General features: G+C 44.0%; 2 protein-coding genes across 2 annotated transcripts; one reads left to right on the top strand and one right to left on the bottom strand.

Annotated features, from left to right (window-relative positions):
* Nucleotides 1-4,570: 4,570 nt before the first annotated feature.
* On the top strand, nucleotides 4,571-5,551 carry LOC146341463 (olfactory receptor 6B9-like). Its single transcript, XM_084807468.1, has one exon. It carries the CDS (start codon nucleotides 4,571-4,573, stop codon nucleotides 5,549-5,551), a length of 981 nt encoding a protein of 326 aa, XP_084663594.1.
* Nucleotides 5,552-12,724: 7,173 nt separating this feature from the next.
* Nucleotides 12,725-13,654, bottom strand: LOC146341464 (olfactory receptor 6F1-like). Its single transcript, XM_084807469.1, has one exon. The coding sequence runs from the start codon at nucleotides 13,652-13,654 to the stop codon at nucleotides 12,725-12,727; it is 930 nt and encodes a 309-aa protein (XP_084663595.1).
* Nucleotides 13,655-19,620: the final 5,966 nt, after the last annotated feature.

Consider the following 19,620-nt stretch of genomic DNA (forward strand, 5'->3'; position numbering starts at 1 on the left):
GGGGACCAGCAAGCTGGGCAGGGGCTGGGCAGGAGTCCAGAGAACCCAGACAGAGGTGAGTTTGCATATCCTTACATTACCAGATCTTTGTGGGATATGCATGAGTGATCAAGATTCAGCAAACAACAGTGCCAGATGTCTATACCTGGCAGTGTTGGAGGCAGCTTCTTCTTCTTAAAGTGCCATCTCCTATTGGAGGTTAGCTATCATTACAGCTATTTTTGTTTTTGATGCCACAGCTCTGAATTATTGTATAGACATACAGCTGAACCATTCTCTCAGATTATTTAACTCATTCATCTTTACATTCGTCTTCTTCCTATTGATCTTTTTCCTTCCACTTTCCCTTGTACAATGAGTTGGAGAAAAGCATATATATTTTTTGCCTCAGATAATATGACCAAGGTATTATAACTTTCTTCTTTTGATGGTCTTTACCAATTCTGTTTGTTGGCTTACTCTGCATAGTGCACTCTCATTTGTTACTTGATCTGTCCAAAGTATTTTCAGCATGTGTCTAGGGGTGGACGAAAGTCACTTACCTTTTCTCGCAGCTTGTTCGCGGTGGGGGGGAGCGCTTCGCTGCTCCCCCCGCGAAGTTCAGGCCGGGGGGGGGAGGCTTCCCGCCTCGCCCGGCCGAAATTCAGGCCGGGGAGGAGGCTTCCCGCCTCGCCCGGCCGTGAACACGAAAGTAAAAAAAAAAAAAAACAACGTCCCCTGATAGGCTACGTGACGATTCACGTAGCCTATCACGGCTAGATCTGGAAAGTCAGCCGTGATAGGCTACGTGACGATTCACGTAGCCTATCACGGCTGACTTTGCAAATCTTGCCGTGATAGGCTACGTGAATCGTCACGTAGCCTATCAGGGGACGTGTTTTTTTTTTCTTTCATTGCAATGGCGGGGGCGGCAGCCGGTCGAAAGACCGGCTGCCGCTCCCGCCCCGCTCGAACACCGGACGAACTGCCAGCCGGACCCGCCGCCGGGAGGGACATTCAGGGAAGGTAAGTCCCGTCCCGGGGGGGGCGGGGTGCGGGGGGGTGCGGAGGATTTCTCCCCGAAACTTGTTCGGGGGACCGAACACGTTGGCGCTCGGCCCCCCGAAGTTTCGGGGAGAAATTCTCCGCCATCCCTACATGTGTCGGTATATCCACATTTTGAAGGATTTAATTTTCCTCAGATTGTTCTTTTAAGTGTCCAAACCTCTACTCTGTAAAATCATACTGAGAACACATCGATCTTACCATACTGCTAGGGATGTACGAAAGTCACTTACCTTTTTGAAGGGTGAAATTTAGGGATGTCAGAGAATTTTGCCATGAATCTCGGGGAAGCCGAATGCCAGAGCATTCAGCCCCCCGAAATCGGTGGTGGAACGGTCTGCCCCCCTGCCCCCCCGGGACAGGACTTACCTTGGGCGGATCTTCCTGGCGGTGGTGGCTGCGGCGGCGGTTCGGCGGCGGTTTGGTGGCGGTTCGGCGGCGGCAGCAGCGGCTGCTGGTCTTCCGACTGGCTACCGCTGCCGCCATTTGACATTCGTGGGGGGGGAGGCGCTCTGTCCCTCCCCTTGAAATTCTCTCCAGCCAGCTGCTGGGCAGCCTGCACAGGGACGCAAATGGCAACTGCCATAGCCGCCGCCATTTGCCTCCCTGTATTTTGCCGTGATAGGCTACATAAATATTTACGTAGCCTATCACGGCAACAACAACAACAAAACAGCGGATGCAAATGGTGGCAGCTACGGCGGCTGCCATTTGTGTTCCCTTTTTTTTTTTGGCCATGATAGGCTACATAAATAGGAATGCTGATAAGGCAACAGTTACTCACTTCCAAAACAAGACATTATTTGTGAAGAATTGTGCATTCAACCCAAGCCCTGTCCTACACTGTTGCTATTTATTAGAGCTGGACACTACTTCGGCCCAAGGCCCAAATCCCTGCTCAAAGCGGGCTGCTTTGGGCTGTTTCTGGCCCCTTCCGAGGTGAAGTGGAGGGGGCACGAGGAGACCTGGATTGGGTCGGAGGCTCTCCGAAGTGCTCAGTGTGCTTTGGTACTTCAGCATCCCATCCCAGCTGCACCAGTGCCTCCAGCACCTTACCTGAGGTGACTCACAGGAGTCACCACCGTCGCCTCCACCCCCATCACCACCACCACTGCCAGCTCCTGAGCCCTGAACACGCATCGCCTCTTTTTGGCGGGAGTTGCCATTTTAAATTCAGGAGCTGGTGGTGGTGGTGGGTGGCGATGATGGTGGCAGCAGCTATGATAGTGACAGCAGCAATGGTGGTGGCGGAGGCTACCTCCACCACTGCTGTCATCACCACTATCACCGCCGCCGCCAGCTTCTGAGCCCTGGATGCACACCTGCGCTTTATGGCAGGAGTTGCCATTTTTTGGCAGGAGTCTCCATTTTTTAAATGATGTTTCCACTCCCTGCAAAAAAAGCTGGAGCATGCCGAGGGCTGGCAACGGCATGTAGCGGCGATGATGGTGGCAGTGGCAATAATGGTGGCGGCGGTGGCGGAGAAGGTGGAGGCGGCAATAGCAGGGGAGGTGGTGGGGGAGGAGGAGGAGAAGGAGGCAACAGCCCAGGTAAGGAGCTGGGGGTTTGTGTGTGGGGGGCATCAGTGGGATTCGGATGGCCAAATCCTAGTTCAGGGCTGAGTTGGGTTGGGGGCCTGAGAATCAGCCTGAGCCAAATCAGGCCCACCTCCAAAGCTACAAAGTGGCTTCCGAGTTGGATCGGGGGGTCCCTGCACAGCTGTACTACTTATGTAATGAGCTGGCTTTTTTCTTCTGACCCTGATGGAGCGATTGTATAGTGGTTTCATTTTACATGATTTATCTTTAGTGAAGGATGTCAAGATGGAGCAAAGAATCCCTGTATATCTTCTGGACTTTCAGATATTTATAATGGTGCCTTCATATGATCAGACAGGAATGGAGGGGGCGGGGAGAAAAAAACATTTTTCTTTGAATACTTAACTCTAGGACATAGCACCTCCCAGACCTTGTGTGGTGGAGGAATGGGGAACCATGAAGATGATGTGACATATGAACCATATTGTGGAATATTTTCATGGAGGCCTCTTCCTGTGAATTCTCACCATTGCCTCTTTTTAGATAGGGGAAAAATTGCACACATGGACCTTTTTTGCAATAAGGTAGGTGTGCATCTGACTACTTCCCTCTGGCAAAGGTTTTCCAAACTAATTAACTAGGCCTGGAGAAGATCTTGTTAGATGTGCAGTCCATTGTGGGTACTCAAACCCCCAAAGAGAACTGAGATGTGTAATGTAACCTGTTATATTTACCACATTTCTTTCACTTTGATGGAGGTAAAGGGAGCCCATCAGTACTTCATGACATTCTCTGCAACATCGTGTTTAATTATCTCTCTCTATCAAGGAAGAACAACATCCAGATGAATTATTCTAAGGCTTTGGAGCTTTCCTACTGGCTTCCAAAAATATTCAGTGCATTCTCACTTCACTAACAATATTTTACAGACAAATTCTGAAAGGAAGAAACCACTGCAGTGAGGTTTCTGCTCATTTGAAATTAAGCAACAGTAAGTAACATGTTCAAGTATTTCCTAAGACAGTAGTAGAATATGGGAACCACTGGGTTGGATCTAGACTTAAGCTACAGTCCTATGGCCACTTACCTGAGCCCCAATAAACTCAATGAGGCTTACTTTTCAGTTGACATGTGTAGGCTTGCATTGTTAGGCATGCTTACAGCAATCCCGTTGAGATCAATGGGACAAGTTACTCAATGGGTCTACTCTAAGTTGACTAACTCTGGATTCAACATTGTTCACAAGTTCCAAGTTGAATTTGTAAATTGCTCATAACTTCTGAGTGGAAGCTGAACATTGGACCTCAGTAAAACAACAACAACAATATGAACTGCAATTTATCAAGCAAGGGTCAAATATTAACTTTTGTGAACCACCCACAGAGCTTTGGCTATTGGGCGGTATAGAAATGAAATGAATACATAAACAAATAAATAAATATTCTGCTATTCCTTAGCACCTTCTGATGAGCAATCTGCAGCTATTTAGATGCAGGAAATACCCTGAACTTGGGTGACTGGTGAATCAAATGGAAAGCATACAGTGCCATAGTGTGGTAACAAACTCTGTGAGACAGAAAGCTTCTCATTCAAATGATCTTGCCTCAGTCTTGAACAACGTGGTTGTAGGCAACCCATTATCTCTTAGCATTGCTCCTCATCTGTAATCTGGGGGATACTGGTCTAGCTTGGGTTGTAAAAAATAGTTTGAAAAAGTAGGGGAAGAGCTGTACAGAGTGTGATGCATCATCATCATCATCATCATCATTTTCATTCTTAATTATACACATCAGTATTCTTTTCTATTCCACTCCCTTTCTGTTTCATTTTCTCTCTTCTCTAGCATCACAGCAATGTGTTTTCAAGTACATATGTTGTGTTTAGAACCTACAGCTATTTTATTTACCACTATGATTTTTATTCTGTGTCATATAAACTTCAGTATAATGCTGCTTTTTTTCTCTTCATAGGCCAGAAACTATGCCAGCATGGTCACTGGCAATAAAACTACCGTGACCCACTTCATCATCTTGGGTTTCCCAAGTTTGAAGAAGTTTCAGCTTCTCCTCTTCTTTGTGGGATTGGTTGTTTATATCTTGACCTTGTGTGGACACCTCATCATTATCGGCATAGTACACATTGACCAGCGTCTCCAAACCCCCATGTATTTCTTCCTCAGCAACTTCTCCTTCCTGGAGATATGGTACACATCCAATATCGTTCCCAAGATGCTAGAAGTCTTCCTAGCTAAAAACATATCTATCACATATGCTGGCTGCATTACTCAACTCTACTTTTTGATTACACTTGGCACGGCAGAATGTTTCATTCTGGCAATCATGGCATTCGATCGCTACTCAGCCATATGCAATCCTCTGAGATACCCAACACTCATGAATAACAAAATTTGCCTTCAACTGGCTGTGTGCTCTTGGATTGGTGCTTTCATAGTTAACATTCCCCCACTGGTTGCACTATGCAAGCTGCCATTTTGTGGACCGAATAAGATCAACCACTACTTTTGTGATGCATCACCATTACTGAAACTCTCTTGCATAAACCCACATGAAGCTGAACTGTCCAATTTCATTGTGGCCACTAGTGTCATTGTCAGTTCCTTCCTCCTCATTTTGGTGTCTTACAGCCTCATCATAATCACTGTTCTGAAAATCCCTTCATCTACTGGCCGCCAAAAAGCCTTCTTAACTTGTGGCTCCCATCTGGCTGTAGTGACCATTTTCTATGGCACTCTGATGTTCATGTATGTCCGTCCAACCTCAAATTTTTCCATCAATTCAGTGAGCGTCAACAAAATTGTGTCCATGTTCTATACTGTGGTCACTCCCATGCTAAACCCAATCATATACTGCCTGAGAAACAAGGAGGTCAAAGATGCCCTGAAGAAAGCAATTAAAGGGAAGCGTGTGTCCCTACAAACATCAAGCAACATAAGTGGGGTAATTAATTAAAATGAGGATTTGATTGCAATAAAGAGTCTATGTACAAAAGTCAAGGGAAGTGGAAATGAGTTTATATAATTGGATCCTTATAAAACACTAGCTTAATTTTCTCCATATGTAAGTATATTCACCATATTAGTCTACGTATCCAGATAAACAAACTGGGTTGGATCTGGGGAAGCTTCCACTAACGACAAAAACTCCTTCCTCTGATAGAAGAAGCTCTTCTGGCTAAGGAAGCATCTTTGGATTAAACCCTATATCTTATTTCCTCCTTCTGCCTCTACCAGTAAGATATTTGGTTTGTGTTTTCTCCCTATACAAACCATTATTTAGGTTTTCTAACAGTTTAATTAAAATAAAATATATGTATACTAATTCTGAATTCCCCCCCTTTCACTACAGATGTTTAATCAGGACACTAAGATTAGGAAGAAGATGTTATTAATTAGGGTACTAAGACTATGAGGGTCATTACTGCTGAAATGGTCAGTGACACTTTTCTGGTTTGATTTTGAACTTTGCATTGAAATATCATTGACTTTTTATACCCCTTGCAGTCCATTGCCTTTTAGTCACAATATCTACACCCCCTCCCCTTTGTACCCATGTGTTGGTATGTGTGTTACTGCCAACTAAGAATAGCACTTTAATTAACTACTGAGTTTCCCCTCCTCCTGAGTACTTTTGGTAGACTGTCATTCCCTATTCTCCCCTTAAAATGAATTTTGTTACATTCATTTAACCTTCATCAAGCATCTATAGTTATTGGTGGAGTTATCTTTCCATCCTAATCATTGCACCAGATTCTCTAGCAAGGACCATCTTTCCCTCCCTTTGACAACTTATTCCTCTGGAAAGTCATTTTCCTTAACACCTCGCTCTGTTCTTCATTTCCACAAATGCAATAGCATATCAGTAACTAAAATACATCCACGACCCACCTAAAGCTAATGTCTTTTCAGAATGAGAGAATTGGCTTCAATCAATATTGCCAGCATGTCCCACACATTTTTAGTTCCCTTTACATATCACGACACGAGTAAGTGATCTGATGAAATTTGCCTAAGACATATTTCCTGGAAATAATATTTATACTAAAAATAATACAAGTTATGCTCAGTTTCATCAGAAGTTGAGATAACATGATATAACAGTATGGCAGAGAGTTCAGGGTATCAGTTGAGCTTTGGTCATGGTCTTGGGACTGTGTCCTCTGAGGCTCCCAAAGCTACAGGGTAGGGTCCCACCACATGGTGGAGTGGTGTGGTGGAGTGGATGGTGGCTTGAACAAACAAGGTCTCTAGTAAATACTGAACTTAATCTAAGATAATCCTAGACAGCTCATTAAGTAAGCCGAGTCTGATGATGCACAGAAAGTAGACACCATTGAATGTTCCCTGAGAAATGTCACTAGTTTTTCTTAATAGTCAGGCAATATCTCCAAATTTTTCCCTAATAATATTTAAATGGTCCAAGCTATAGTCTACCTTAAGAAAAAAAAGGGGGGATGCATAGGAAATACCCCACATCTCTCTGTAATGAAAATGATTGCTTTCTAATGTATTAATACTGCATGTAATAGAGGTTACTCTTTTTCAGAGATATGAGATGATTTTGTTAATTGCTGGGTGAATCAATGGTTTGTTGGCTTTTGTTGATTAAACCAGATTCCTTCTCCAGGTAGCATGTTTTATTTGTTTGTGTGGCAGTTATAGGCATCTGACTGGATAGTGCCTATGACACCATTAAATGTTAAATGGAATCCTCATCCACACACAAACACTCACAGCAGATGCACACCATTGTGGGCATTTTAAAAAGGGCATCTCTTGTTACTGATCACTTCTATGCATATATCCTCAAGTAGCACTTTTAAAGGGGAGATCTCCCAACAAAACGAGAGCACTAACAAAGCTAGACATTCTCCTGCATCAAGGAACTGCAGGTCCCCATCTATCGTTGTATTATCCCATGAAAGACTTACATTTATTTCCCCCAATCAGGAGACAAGTCAGATTATACAATAAGGTTGTAACTGGGTCAGCAGAAAAGCCAAGGGCAAATTGGCAGAGGATAGAAACATAGGCTGTGTTTCCACCAGTGATTTACTCCAACCTGGCTGCACGGTGAGGTCTCTGTGTGTCCATGACATCATGGCCATTCAGCACCAGTCCAGTGCTGCATTTTAGCTCAGAAAAACCGCTTCTTCTCAGACTGCTTATAGTCTGACTTTAGGGATGGTGGAGAATTCCACCATGGACCCCAATGAGGCTGGATTCAAAAGAATCCAGCCTCTGGTGTCCATGGCGGAAAGGATCCCTCACCTCCGCCTCCCGCCGGAATCCTCTTCATCCGGATTCTCCCTGTGGTGATTCTGCAGAGCCAGCTGGTGGCTCCATATCATTGGCGATACAATCGCCATTGCCATGCCGTATCACTGGCTGAGGGATGACTCCAGACACAAATGGCATAGTGGACACCATTGGCGGCCATAAAGCTCTTACATTAACATAAAGGCAGCCATAAATGGCCGCAATTAAGTTAAAGTAAGGGCTTTATGGCCGCAAATGGCGTCCACTATGCCATTTGCATCTGTGTGTTTTTCTGCGATAGGCTAGCCTCTTCTGGGGGAGGGAGGGATCACCTCCCCCCATAGGTGGATTCCCAGCTGGGACAAAAGGAAGGGAATTCACCCATCCCTATCCGACTTTAACAAAACCTATGGAGAGATACTGAAAGAACTGGGCATGTTTAGCCTTGAGAAGAGAAGACTGAGGGGAGATAGGATAGTGCTTTTCAAGTACTTGAAAGGTTGTCACAGAGAAGAAGGCCAGGATCTCTTATCCATCATCCCAGAATGCAGGACATGGACTAATGGGCTCAAGTTACAGGAAGCCATATTCCGGCTGAACATTAGGAAAAACTTCCTGACTGTTAGAGCAATATGACAATGGAACCAATGATCTAGGCAGGTGGTGGGCTCTCCCACACTGGAGGCATTCAAGATGAGGCTGGACAGCCATCTGTCAGGGATGCTCTGACTTGGATCCCTGCATTGAGAAGGGGTTGGACTCAATGGTCTTGTAGGCCCCTTCCAACCCTACTATTCTATGATTCTATGATTTTCCATCTCAATTCAGCTCCATTACTGACCTGTTTCCACAGCTGCATTGGGTTTGGTATCATAGTCCTGCCCATGGGGCGTGTAGCCCGGCCTTTGTGGGTGTGTTGCTCTAACCTCAGTGACCAAACCCTTTCCCTCCCTGTTTTCTGGAAGTTTCATTGCCATTTTGGAGCAGGTTGCTGAGGGAGGAACTTTTAAAACATCATTGAAAATAAACACTAGAACACAGCCCATAAACCCAGTCAAGGGGTGTTTTCTCCCACTGTGCTGAATGAGGCTTGCCCTCTCAATAACAGAAATCACAGAAAAGCCCCTCATTTGACACAGCACATATCAAATCCCTCAATTCCTTAAATGTGATTAAGTGCAATCTCGAGGCTCAAGTCCATTGCCTTAGGACCTAACTCCTTCACAGCTTCCTTATAGACATCCTGTGTGTTAAAATGGGGGCTGGTTTCGGTCTCTTTCCCACAAAGAAACCCATTAGTGTGTCCTCAGAAGTAACTCCCATTGTGGTCAATGAGGTCCTCTGGGTTAAAATGGGGACTAGTTTCCCTCTTTGTGTCCCCCACACTTTCACAGCACAAGTATAGGTGTGTCTGTTCAGAAGGAACTCCTATTGTGCTAGTGAGGCTTGCTCCTGAAATGCAGGTGCATCTGGACTTTCAGGGGAAAGGAGAAAGGGGGGAGAGGGGGGAAGCCTCTCTTCACAGCAAAGCTGATTCCTTTAAAATAAAATCCCATGCTCCTCCATTAGCTTCTCTTTCCATCGTCCTGGAAACATGGCTGAGGAGGTGGGAACACTGATGAGGTAATCAGACCCAACCCAGACTCCACTCAGACTCCACCCAGCCTTCAAAAAAATATTTCAATTAGAGCTCAGTGGAAACAGCAGAGAGCCCCAGGTTACAGTGATGATTAGGGGTGTACAAAACTCCACTTACCTTGGTTATGCTGGGGTCCATGGGGGGGGGGCAATCCGGTCCTCCCCCCGGAATCCTTGATGGGGGGGAGGTGATCCGGTTCGCCCTCCCAGAATCTGGCCTGGCCAGCTCTGCTCCGTGGCAAAGCCGTGGAGCCGCTGGCTGGAGGCGGCTGCAGCTGGACTTCTGGCCGCTGCTGCCGCGCTGCACACGCAAATGGCGGCTGCTATGCTGGCTGCCATTTGTGTCCGTACCTTAGGCCATGATAGGCTACATAAGTATTTACGTAGCCTATCACGGCCTACGGCACGGATGCAAATGGCCGCCGCTACGAAGGCCACCATTTGTGGCCGCAGCAGCCCGGCAGTGGCCAGAAGACAACCCGGAGCCACTGGAGCCACCACCGCCGCTGCAGCCACCGAAGCCGCCACCGCTGCCAGGTAGGTCTGTTCTGGGGGGATTTCGAGGGGTGGGGGGGGTAGTCCATTCCACCATGGACTCCGGGGGGCCAGATTCTTTCACTGGAGTCCGTTGCAGAATTCTCCAACATCCCTAGTGATGGTAAGCTGGGACTTTAAGTACTGTGGAAACTGGAAAAGGAGAAGATGTGATTGGGGAATCATCTCAACAAAGTTGCAAACAAAGTGAAGCCAATAGTGTGGAAACACACCCCAGGATCGGAGGGGGGGGGGAGAAAAGAAGACTGGTGACTGGAAATGCAGGGTGGGGGGAGTAGAGAGAATTCCCTAAGCCAAGTAGCTCCTTTCAGAGAAGTAGTATTTCAGAGGACTTTAGGAGGCTGTGGAGGGTTTGTAAGGATTGTACATACTTAAATTAACTTTATGAGGTGAGGTGGCTGAGGGGGTTTTCTAGCTTTTTTAAAACAACAACTGTAGAACCTATTTTAAAGCCCCAGCAGTTCATTGATCATGATGCCACATAGTCCTAACCCTCCTTTTGGAATAATTTGAGTCCTACAGCTGTTTAGGAGAAATTAAAGTGGAGGGGGAGAAAGCAGTTTGTGGAGGCTGATTGGATCCTTTGCTGTACTGAAGCTGCTAAACTTCTGCAGAATCCAAAGTTTCCATTTTGGGACAGTAAAATCAGATGCTGTGTGAAATACCAGTATTTCACATGGAACTCTTTCTTTCCTTCCTTCTCCCTCTTCAGAATTTCATTGCAAGCAAGCTCCCAAAAGTGGGCATGTAAGAACAGAAAAGTGTGTGTTCTTGAAGGGGTGGGGGGAGAAAAACAAAAACAAAAAACAATGAGAGGACTGTGGAAGGAAAGGTGGTGGTCTCCCCTCTAGTTTAAAAGGCTGGTGCATTCACATCAAAGTCCCTATTGGTCTGCCAAGAGAGTGAGTCCTAAGTCCTCCTAGTAACAGCAAGGCTACTGAGCTCAGAGGGAAGAAGCAGGCTTGTATTAAGTAGGGCTGTACACTGCTTTGGATTCAGATCTGATTTCTGAACCAAAACAGGGTGATTTGGACCAAATTGGTCCAGATCCTAAGTGGGTCTGGATCAGTCCAAAGCTGGTCAGATTGGTCCGAATTGCTTCAGATTGCTTTGAACAGTTCTAAGCCCAGACAGTCTGTCTGGAAATGTAACAATTTGTTAAGATTAGGGAGGGGGAGAGGAGGAGTTGGGAGGGGGGAACTGAGCCTTGGCAAGTGACATCTAGCTGCCAATAGGGCTGAACTTTTACCCCAGCAGTCTCCAATCACAGTGGGGTGACTGAGAGTGGGGTGAAATCATTACTCTATAAGGAAAGGGTTCAATATTGGGGCTATTTAATTTAGAAGAAAGGCAAATAAAGCGGGAGGTTTATAAAATTATATGGAGTAATGAAAGTGGAGCAGTGCAGTACATAAGCTGGGCTCAGTGTGACTTTTTCCCAGGTAATGTACAGCCAAAGAGATATTTAACTTTTTTCTTCCTGTAATAAGGAGCCTCAGGTCATCCAGTGAAGCTGAATAGTGGCAGCTTCAGGACAGACAGAAGGAAACTACTGTTTGCACTTCCAAAAAAACAAAAACAAAACCCCTACACCAGGGATTAGGGATAGTGACCTCCTAATGGTCACCTTAAACACGCTCTGATTAGCATCTTTAATCCCCTGTGTGGCTTGATAGTTTTTACTTTTTGTTTTAGTCTTTGAGAAAAATAAACTTTATGAATGGCTAGCACAAAAGCCACTGGACCTGTCTGTACTTTGGCAGGTTCAGTCAACTTCATAGGGCCTGCCAGGTCCCCAGATTTCATGCACTTACATGGCAGAACAGAACACACACACACACACACACACACACACACAGCTTTGACAGATTTTCTTGAAAAAAGCAAATTTTATCTGTGGCTAGTGCACAAGTCACCAGACCCAAGTGCCTGATATTTGACAGGTTCAATCAGCTCCATGAGGGATATGTATTTAGCATTAAAACTAAAAAAAGTTATGGCCATTTCTGTTTTCCAATGCAAGTCAATGGGAAACTGTAAAAGAAGAAGAAGAAGGAATTAGAACAGCTCAAAATATCCAGAGCACAGCTCAGAAGATCCACAGCCCTTGCCCAGATAGGCCTATTTATAACAATGCCCATGTGCAGTGTTAAATCACCTGGTGTGCATGTTAGGGATGGGTGCATTTGTCAAGCTCGCACAGTGTGCAAAACTCCGTTCACTTTCACCCTGGTAAAGAACTTTAGTGGGGTGGAGTGCGGTTTTATCATTTCAAAACCTGAAAGTGCATTTAACCAGTGGTGACGTCAGGGAAAAATGTTCATGAGACATGAAGCCCCTGTCAAACTGCTTTCACCTCTCTTAAACACTGGAGTGTTTTCAGCCTAAGGGCCAAATTAGATGTCATACTTGTCACATAATTTGCTCTTGTGTAGCTGATGTTTTTTTTTTAATAGCCAGTGCAGGATGGGGAAGATGGATCAGGATCCTGACATGGGAGTGAGGGGAACCTTAACATTCTGTCCTGATCAGAATCACTTACACACACACTTTATATTTGATGTGAGCCAGCTATTTTTTTTAATCGATTACACGAGGGCGAACTATGTGACAAAAATCAGTTCAAGTTTTGCACTGACTCTCTGTATTCAAAAGAGATTTTTATAGCATGGGTTTACTCACTGTTCAAATGACATGGTTTGCATCGACACCAGAGCAATGAATGTCTCAATGCCTCCTTCACCTCTTTGTTTCTTAGTGTGTAGATGAAAGGATTCAGCAATGGAACCACAATGAGGCTAAGAGTGTTCACTATTTTGTTCATTTCTAAAGAGATTTGTTTAGAAGGCTTGACAAATAGGAAAATGGTGGATCCATACCAAATAATCAGAAGGGCAAGATGGGAGGAGCATGTGGAAAAAGCCTTTCGTTGTCCTTTGGCAGAAGGGATGTGCAAAATGGTGGATATAATGTACATATAGGAAAGGAGGGTTATCACACAGGAACCCACAATTACAATGGTGGCTATGACAAAAGATGTCATTTCAATGATATGGGTATCAGTGCAGGAGAGGACTATCCAGGAGTCAATGCTACAGTAGAAGTTATTAATCACATTGGGCCCACAAAAGGACAATGTTGTGATCAGATAGGCTGGAACAGAAACAACGAGGAATCCACCCACCCAACAGCCAAATGCCAATTTGCTAGAGAAACTGATATCCATTATTATATTATAGTGCAAAGGGTAACATATGGCCAAATATCGGTCATAAGCCATGATAGATAGCAGAAATTGTTCAGTAGTTCCAAAGGAAAAAACAAAGTACAACTGCATAAAGCAGCCAACAAAAGTGATGATTCTGCTCCTCCCAAAAAATATAGCAAGGATCTTAGGGATAGATGCTGTTGTGTACCATATCTCCAGGAAAGAAAGATTGCAAAGAAGGAAATACATGGGGGTGTGAAGGCGGTGGTTTGTTACTACTAGAATGATGATGGCCACATTCCCCAAAAGTGTGAGGACATACATGATGAGAAAGAGCATAAAGATGAACATCTGTAAACACTGAGACGCAGGGAAACCAAGGAGGATGAATTCCATCACTTCTGTTCCGTTTTGCCCTCCATGATTATACTCTGTCACCTGCTGAAACAAAATCCTGAATAAAGACCGAGGTTTCACCATGACATTTAAATGTTTTAATTGTAATTTGAATCAAGAAATGATTCCCATTCTGAGAATAACTTCCACACCTTTTTCTTGTTATGAATTCAGAGTGAAGCAGTTTTTGTGTGTGTGTGTGGGGGGGGGGGGTTACACAAAGTGACTTCCTTGACATTTTTAACATCCTCTGCATCATCAAAGACAACCTGATATCATATCTTCCAGTGTTCAAACTGTGCACTACAGAAATTCTGCTATGACCACAACTATCTCTACTAATTAATTATCATTATGGCTTAGATTTTGAATTCGTTGAGCAGAATTCTACTGGTGTAACAAGACTTTTCCATCCCCTCTTTTTCACTGCTGCCCCTGTTAGACAATAGACAGCTACTTCAGGAGGTGCTACTTTGGAAGGTTGTGGGATGTGGCATTGGTGACAATTTCCCTGCTTCATTCATTCAAGGTGCCCAAGCCCTATTTCTGAAGATTTCCTCTCCCATTGCAGCCCCTCTACCACACACCATGATAAAGTGAATTGAAAGGGGCTTTTTAGATGGGGGTGCAGGGGGCTACAGTGGACAGGAGGATACAGGAAAGCTCCATTGCATAATTTTGGAAATACTACTGCTAATAGTAGCATTAATAGTAGAGATGGGATCTGCAACAAAATGTTGCAGTGTGGACTGCTCCTGTTCAGGGTGGTGTGGTAGCCAGTTAATCTTGCCTTCTTTCAGGGTATTCCATTCCATTCTTTCCTCCTATTTTCCATGCTCCACTCCCTGATGAGACCCAGAATTCTTTGGCCACTGATCATTTTTCATTCTTAGTCCTCATTGGGAATTATGGAGGGTTTTTAACCCCTTTATTTTTTTTTCCTATTTTGGTGGGGGTACACCTGCAAAACTTGATGAATATATATATACATATATATATATATATACACATACATATACATATATATATATATATATATATATAGAGAGAGAGAGAGAGAGAGAGAACAGATCTAAGAACAAGATTCTGTAACCAAAAATCTGTGGTTCTTAACCCCCTCCCCCACCAAAAAACCAAAAACTTGGAGCAACCTATTGCAAGACATCTCGTTTCTCCTGCACATAGTCTCTCAGATTTACAGTTGGTTCCAATAGAACACATCAAACCCTGATATGCTTGACAAAAAGGAAAATTTCTGGATCTATGTATTCAGAACTCTTAGTCCAAATAGCCTTAATCTGGAGGACAATTCATAAGCATTACACCAATCCTACCTCTGTTTTTTCTCCTAAGGAACTTTCATCTTCAGGCATTTCAGACTGCTACTCCTGATACCCAGTTAACAGCACAGCTTCTGATGAGGATGGAAGCCAAAACATTTAGTTTAAAATATATATTTTAATACTCTGTTGTTAGTCGTTCTATGTTTCTTATGCATTTTACCTTAAGACTGACTACATCCACAGAGGATCCAGAACCTCCTTGTTGCTTTGCTATTATGCCGCTTTATGCCAACCCATCCCCGTCCCCCATATATAACACCATAAAGCTTGAGGGGGGTCTGTTAAGAGGTTTTTTTGTTTGCTCATGTTTTATTTTATTCTATAATACAGGGCTGATATGGTTATGATTTCCTTCCAGATGGTTCAGTCTAAATGAGATGGATAGCTTAATTGGCACTTGATAACACAACTGAAGATGGCATCTATCATAGACCAAGGGTGACTGAAAGCAGCAGACAGCACGAAATGGTGGTTCCAGGAAAAAAAAAAAATGGTTTGCAGAAGTGAGGGTATGGAGATACCTTCTGAATGGCAAGAGCAAAGTTGTCTGATGAAGAAAGATGGAGTGACCCTCCTGCACTCAGTGCCCTTTGTTCCACTTTTAAATAGATCACAGATAATGAGCTATCAAATTACCTCATTGTTTTCTGCTTCAGTTTCTGTTTAACTCGTGAAAAGAGTTAAAGCAGCAAAAAGAGGAGCGAGAGCAATTAAAGATAATGGAAGACTCAGACATGGGGAGAAGGAAGGGGGAAAGGGAGGGGGGAGGAAGAGCATGTAAAGGGAGTCAGTGGTGATTCTGCATTTAAAACGGAAGAAGAAAGCCTAATTTTAAATGCAGGATTTTAGGCTGGGGTAGAAATGCCCGGAGAAGCTGTTCCAGGGCCTAGGGAGAGGGAAGGCTAAAACAAAGAAAGAAACAAATGTGCTGATAGCCGACTATTTTCAGTTGAGCAAGGAAGGTGGCACAAGGGCATAAAGTGAATTGAAATGGAAGGCCCAGAATTATTAGCGGTATCTAAGGCTGCTGCTGTGTTCCTGCTTGTTTTGCTGTGCAAGCAGGACCCACCACTCACACAACAAAAAGCTAGCGGGTCTAAAAACAATCTCGTAAACAAGTGGGAATGCTTGTTTCCAGATCAGGACATGCCAACAGAGCTTCTTTTGGCAAGTTCTGCTGACCAGCTTCATTCCAGAAACAAGCATTTCTGCTCTTTTCTGGTAGCATTTTTTTTTAACTGCTAGCTTCCCATTCCTGCTGCACTAGTGGTGGGTCCTGCTAGGACATGGGCAGACTTTGATACTACCCTCTGTTCTCATCTTGCTGTCAGTAGAGCTGGATGCACCCAATCTCATCTGTTCTTGGAAGCTAAGCAGGGTCAGCCCTGGTTAGTACTTGGATGGGAGACTGCCTGGGATCAGGCTTCCTGCATTGAGCAGGGGGTTGGACTCGATGGTCTTGTAGGCCCCTTCCAACCCTATGGTTCTATGATTCTAAAACTGTCTCACACATGCTTAATTTCTCCATCAAAAGCTGTAATCTGAGAAAGCAATCACTTTATCTGATGAAGCTAGCACATAGTCACAATGTATCAGTTGAAACTAGCCCATAATTGAATTATTCTGCTCCCACCAAAGTGGGATTGGCTTACTTTGAGAATTCTGTCATACTTTCAACTCTGTAGGAACATTTTATTTTAGGATATACATTTTTTGTCCATTTTCTTATTTTTTATTAAACAGAATTGAGACGTTTTCATAGAATCATAGAATAGTAGGGTTGGAAGGGGCCTGCAAGGCCATCGAGTCCAACCCCCTGCTCAATGCAGGAATCCAAGTCAGAGCATCCCTGACAAATGGCTGTCCAGCCTCGTCTTGAAGGCCTCCAGTGTGGGAGAGCCCACCACCTCCTCAGGTAATTGGTTCCATTGTCGTATTGCTCTTACAGTCAGGATGTTTTTCCTGATGTGTTCAGCTGGAATCTGGCTTCCTGTAACTTGAGCCCATTATTCCGTGTCCTGCACTCTGGGATGATCAAGAAGAGATCCTGGCCTTCTTCTCTGTGACAACCTTTCAAGTACTTGAAGAGTGCTATCATATCTCCCCTCAGTCTTCTCTTCTCAAGGCTAAACATTTTATCTTTGTTGTCTTGCAATTATCATCATTATTTAATATTTATATAGCATATATGGAATATTTGACATAGAAAAGAAGAAAATCAAAAACAGAACTTCTGATTAAGCTGATGAAGGCAAACTTTTTTTCTTTTCTTTTTTAAAGACCAAATATGTATTTTAACCTAATTCAAGGCTGATGTAAAACTTATATCTTTGGGCTGGATTATATCTTTGGATGACATAAGTCAGTCATCATTAAGTTACGTTCCATTGATTTCAATGGATCTACACCAAGCCTGACTAAATCAGAATCCAACCCATTTCCCCCCCCCCCAAGTATATGTTTGAGAAGCATAAAGCAGTTCTACAGAATGTGTGGTCCACCAAAGTCATAACATAAATCACAAAACAGAGCTATTCACCAGGTATTTGTTCCTTCATTCCTTTGCATCTATATGCCAGAAATACCACTGTGGTTGACTTTGCACAGTTTCCATCCATCCATCCATCCATCCATCCATTCTACACTTTACACATACCTTTTCCCACTATCAGCTCTTCAACTCTTTGTATATTAATTTGATTTCTTGTCATTTCTGTTCATGCAGTTCTTTCTGAGTGAGATGCAGATGACTGAGTGAAGAACTTTTATGTCATCATAACCCAAAGTCCCCTAGAGATTCATCTCTAAAGAATTCCACATCTTCTGAAAAACAAACAAATACCTATCTAATACTTGTCATGCTTTCATGGGTGTGGGGGGTGGAGAAACCAAAGGACATTGATGGCTTGTACAATTTGTTTTCTTTATGGAGTTGTCTTACTAGGCTAGCTCACTTCTTTCTACACTGAGTTATAGAGGACAAAGAGAATGCAAGGAGATTTGGTTAACTGATGTGTTCTCTGGGGCTAATTATTAGCAATCTATGAGCAAGGATGTAAATCCTAACTACTGGTGGGGCTTTATGCATTTTTCTTTAATAACCTTTAAATCACAGCTGTGGACTGCATATAATTTATCAATGCACCATTCTTTAACCCATACTCTCCCATTATCAGAATTTGGGCTGGAGTCTGAAACATATTTAATAGGAAAGAAGCTCTATTGAACACAGTCAGACTTTCTCTTCAGTAAACATACATTGCACTGTACTGTTAGTTTGGTTTCTCCAGTTAAATATATCACAACTCATCCAACAAAACTGACTTAAATCCCATTCATTTCAGACACTAAGGGGTATATCAAGCAGAGCTTTTATCCTGCTATTGAGATGGCTCTGTCACGGAAGTTTGCGGGCTCTTTAGACAACACCATTACCCTCCAGTGTGTCTCCCGCAATTTCCCCCAGCCTGTCCTGTGTTTTCCCAAAACACAATAAATGTGGTATTTTTTCCAGCCCACGGAACAGGAGCAGCATGACCTCCCTGTGAAATTCTCCAATAGCAGGAGAAACTGCTCTATCTGCCTGCTGTGTGCATTTGTTTTCAGTTGCTGGGGGTGCGTGTGCTCAAAACACATTGACAAAAGCATTGAGGATGGGAACGTGGCATGCAGGAGCAGATTTGACAGGCACGCCTGTTGACTGCAACTCCTGCCTCCGCTCAGGTCTTGCTGAGGAAGGACTTTCCTCAATTCCCAGGTGTCTGCTATGTAAATGCTTCAGCACATTTCTCAGTTGCAGGGAGAAGAGGGTAAAATGCCTCCCTGCAATGAAGGGAGACACATATGATCCCTGACCCACCAAGCTCAGAAGCAACATCCTCTGTTGATTTAGAGCGCCCCATTAAATTTAATGAGGCTTACTCTCACACAAGTGTGCCAAAGGGTGCAGACTTACGGCACAATCTTACATTTTATGTCTACTCGGAAGTAAGTCAGAAGTTTCCTGGGGGCTGTAAGAAAAGAGTACAGCAGAAGTTAAGCTACAGAAACAAGAACCCACCCCCACCCCTCCCTCCTTTGTACACATGCTGGGGAGGGAGGGAGGCACTCCCTCAGTTCAAACCACATGTCTATCATGTAAAGGAGCCCTTCCTAATCTCACAAAGAAACCAAAATCAGGAAGCTCCAGAAATGATGTGGGTTTTATGGGGGGGGGGGTTCTTAATGTAGAAACACCCTATGTAGGACTAACACTGGATAGTACCCATTCATTTAATAGCAAGCCCTTTAATTTCAGGGTTATTCTTCACTGAAAAGGCTAGGGGCTCTAAACAGAAAAAAAATGACAAGAGCTTGGTTCGTTTATCTAAACAGAGCAAACGTGGTACAATTCAACGGCCTTTGAAAGAGTGCTCTGATGTTGGAGCGCTCTCAATATCCTATGCTTTGCAAGCAGACACCCGGCAGAGCAGAAGAAGTAGTGGAAGTGAATACTGATGGGGATATTTTATAATGCTGGGGTTGGATCCAGATTTATGCTGAAGCAACTGCACAGGTGGAAGTGGTATCTCCCACCCCTTCCTTCCCATGACAGTTCCTCCAACCCCCTGAAAATGCTACACA

This window comes from Heloderma suspectum, chromosome 6 (assembly GCF_057233095.1).
Source record: "Heloderma suspectum isolate Gila_16-S chromosome 6, 16-S_ref, whole genome shotgun sequence".
Taxonomy (NCBI): Eukaryota; Metazoa; Chordata; class Lepidosauria; order Squamata; family Helodermatidae; genus Heloderma; species Heloderma suspectum.